Below are 3269 nucleotides of genomic sequence, written 5' to 3'. Positions count from 1 at the left end.
CGATTAGGAGGGCATCAAGAAGGATCGTATGCCCTTGATCTGCCTATTGCATCTTTACATTGAAAGTGTAATCTAGAATTTCTTCAGCGCACTTGTCTATGTGGTCAATTAAATGTCTCATAAAATGCCAATAGATTTTTGTGAAGGACCCACCATTTAAGCTTATCCCGTGTTTTTTTAATTTTTTTTCCAACAGGTGCAATAAAAGCAGTAATGAACAAAAAAGATGAATGCATTAATCACTTGTGTAGAAAGTGATGTAAAAACAATATACCTCGAAATGTCTTCCCTTGAAGGCTAATGCCTCGCCAAAGTCTTTTTCTACAGCAGAAATCCCAAACTGCCCAATGTGGTCTGAACTTGGCTCTTAGTGATCACCTGATATACATTGATGAAATAACACACTGACTTACAGAAGCAAGTCTGATAAGGTTCTCATTACAAAGGAAGAGCTAACCTGGATCAGAAAGAACACACAGAAGAGAAACCGTATGAATATCTAGAAAGTGACAACACATTTATTAGGGAGAGAAAGAGCAAGTGCAATATCAAAAAATCATACTGGAGAAGAACCATATTGATTGATTGACTGACTGTGGAAAAGTTTTCTTTGCAATGAAAGACCTAATGCAGCATCACAGTGTCTACGTAGAGGAGAAACCATATAAATGTACAGAATGTAATAAAGTGTTCCATAGGAAGAAGAATCTAAAGCAGCATCAACAAACCCAGGCCGGGGAGAAGCCGTATCAATGTACAGAATGTTACAAAGCATTTATAACAATTGGGCAGCTAAAACGACATCTGGAACTCCACAATAGGGAGAAATTATATAAATGTACAGGATGTGACAAAGCATTTGTAGCAAATGGACAGCTAAAACTACATCACAAAATTCACACTGGGGAGAAACCATATAAATGTACAGAATGTGACCAAGCATTTGAAAGAAATGGAGCGCTAAAGCGACATCAAAATATCCACTCTGGGGAGAAACCATACCAATGTACAGAATGTGAAAAAGCATGTATAACAAATGTAGACCTAAAGCTACACTATAAAATCCACACTGGGGAGAAACCATATAAATGTACAGAATGTGACAAAGCATTTATAAGAAATGGAGCGCTAAAGCGACATCATAAAATCCACACTGGGGAGAAACCATACCAATGTACAGAATGTGACAAGGCATTCATTAGAAAGTCCCATCTAATGCAACATCAGAAAGTCCACACCGGGGAGAAACCCTATGAATGCACTGAATGTGATAAGGCATTTAATAGTAAGTCACATCTAATGCTACATCAAAAAGTCCACACCGGGGAGAGACCATATGAATGCAGTGAATGTGATAAGGCATTTATTAGAAAGTCACATCTAATGCAACATCAGAAAGTACACACCGGGGAGAGACCCTATGAATGCACAGAATGTGACAAAGCATTTATAACAAATAGACGGCTAAAGCAACATCAGAAAGTCCACACTGGGGAGAGACCCTATGAATGCACTGAATGTGATAAAGCATATATAAGAAATGGAGACCTGAAGCTACATCACAAAATCCACACTGGGGAGAAACCATATAAATGTACAGAATGTGACAAAGAGTTTATAAGAAAAGGAAAGTTAAAACAACATCACAAAATCCACACTGGGGAGAAACCATATAAATGTACAGAATGTGATAAGGCATTTATAACACTTGGAGAGCTAAAGCAACACCAGAAAACCCACACTGGGGAGAGATCATATCAATGTACAGAATGTGACCAATCATTTAAAACAAATGGAGACCTAAAGCTACATCATAAATTCCACACTGGGGAGAAACCATATAAATGTACAGAATGTGACAAAGCATTTATAAGAAATGGAGCGCTAAAGCGACATCATAAAATCCACACTGGGGAGAAACCATACCAATGTACAGAATGTGACAAGGCATTCATTAGAAAATCACAGCTAATGGAACATCAGAAAGTCCACACTGGGGAGAAACCACATCAATGTACAGAATGTGACAAAGCATTTATAACAAATGTACAGCTGAAGCGACATCAAAATATCCACTCTGTGGAGAAACCATATCAATGTACAGAATGTGAAAAAGCATTTATAACAAATGGAGAGCTGAAGCAACATCAAAAGGTCCACACTGGGGAGAAACCATATTAATGAACAGAATGTGACAAATCATTTATAACAAATGGAGAGCTAACGCGACATCAGAAAATCCACACTGGGGAGAAATAATATCAATGTACAGAATGTGGCAAAGCATTTATCAAATATAGTCAGCTAAAGGAACATCAGAGTTCATACTGGGGGGAAACCGTACGAATGCACTGAATGTGACAAAGCATTTATAACCAATGGAGAGCTGAAGCAACATTTAGAAAATCCCCACTGGAGAGAGACCATTCAACTGCACTGAATGTGAGAAGTCATTTATTAGAAAGTCGCATCTTATGCAACATCAGATAGTCCACGTAGGAAAGAAACCTTATGAATGTACATAATGCAACAAGACATTTATTACTAGGCGAAGATAAATACTACATCAGAAATTCCACACTGGTGAGAAACTATATGGCTGTACTGAATGTGTCTTAGCAGTTATTACAAAGCAAAGTTTAAAAATACATCAGAATGTTCACACATGAAAGAAACTATATAATTGTACAAAATGTGACAACACCTTTATTCCAAATGGAGGTTGACCATTCAACTGCACCGCATAACAAGGTATTTATTATAAAGGGAGTGGTAAAGCAATATCAGTGTCTACACTGGGGAGAAACCACATGAATGTATAGAATGTGACCAGGGATTTATTACAAAGCAAAATGTAATACAAGATTAGGAAGTTCACGCAGGGGAGAAAATATATGTATGTACTGAATACCACAAAGCCTTCATAATAAATGGAAAACTGAAGCGACATCCGAAAATCTACATGGCAAGAAATCCAATGTATGTACAGAGTTTAATGAAGTCTTACACAGGAAGAATAAGCTAATGCCGTATAAACAAATCTACACTAGGGAGAAACCCTATTAATGAATAGAATGTGACAAGGGATCGATAACAAAATATATATCCGAATGTTCCCACAGGAGAGAAACTCTATAAATGTATTGAATGTGGCCATGCATTCGTTAATGGAGAGCTAACTCGACATCAAAAGTCAACCCTGAAGACCGCACTGAATTTAGCAAGGCTTTTATTGGCAAGGGAGAGTTAAAACTGCATCATCAATGTCC

General features: G+C 37.4%; 1 protein-coding gene across 1 annotated transcript; it reads left to right on the top strand.

Moving 5' to 3' along the window:
* The first annotated feature begins 615 nt into the window (after positions 1 to 615).
* On the top strand, positions 616 to 2181 carry LOC146822377 (uncharacterized). Its single transcript, XM_085610046.1, has one exon. It carries the CDS (start codon positions 616 to 618, stop codon positions 2179 to 2181), a length of 1566 nt encoding a protein of 521 aa, XP_085466172.1.
* Positions 2182 to 3269: the final 1088 nt, after the last annotated feature.

Source organism: Triturus cristatus, chromosome 6 (genome assembly GCF_964204655.1).
Source record: "Triturus cristatus chromosome 6, aTriCri1.1, whole genome shotgun sequence".
NCBI classification, from domain to species: domain Eukaryota; kingdom Metazoa; phylum Chordata; class Amphibia; order Caudata; family Salamandridae; genus Triturus; species Triturus cristatus.
The sequence above is the reverse complement of the archived record's forward strand: the minus strand, read 5'-3'. Positions and strand labels throughout refer to the sequence as shown.

What these genes read in the sequence shown, in the direction of transcription:
- LOC146822377 (XM_085610046.1), top strand. Translation starts at nt 616, where the DNA reads ATGAAAGACCTAATGCAGCATCACAGTGTCTACGTAGAGGAGAAACCA.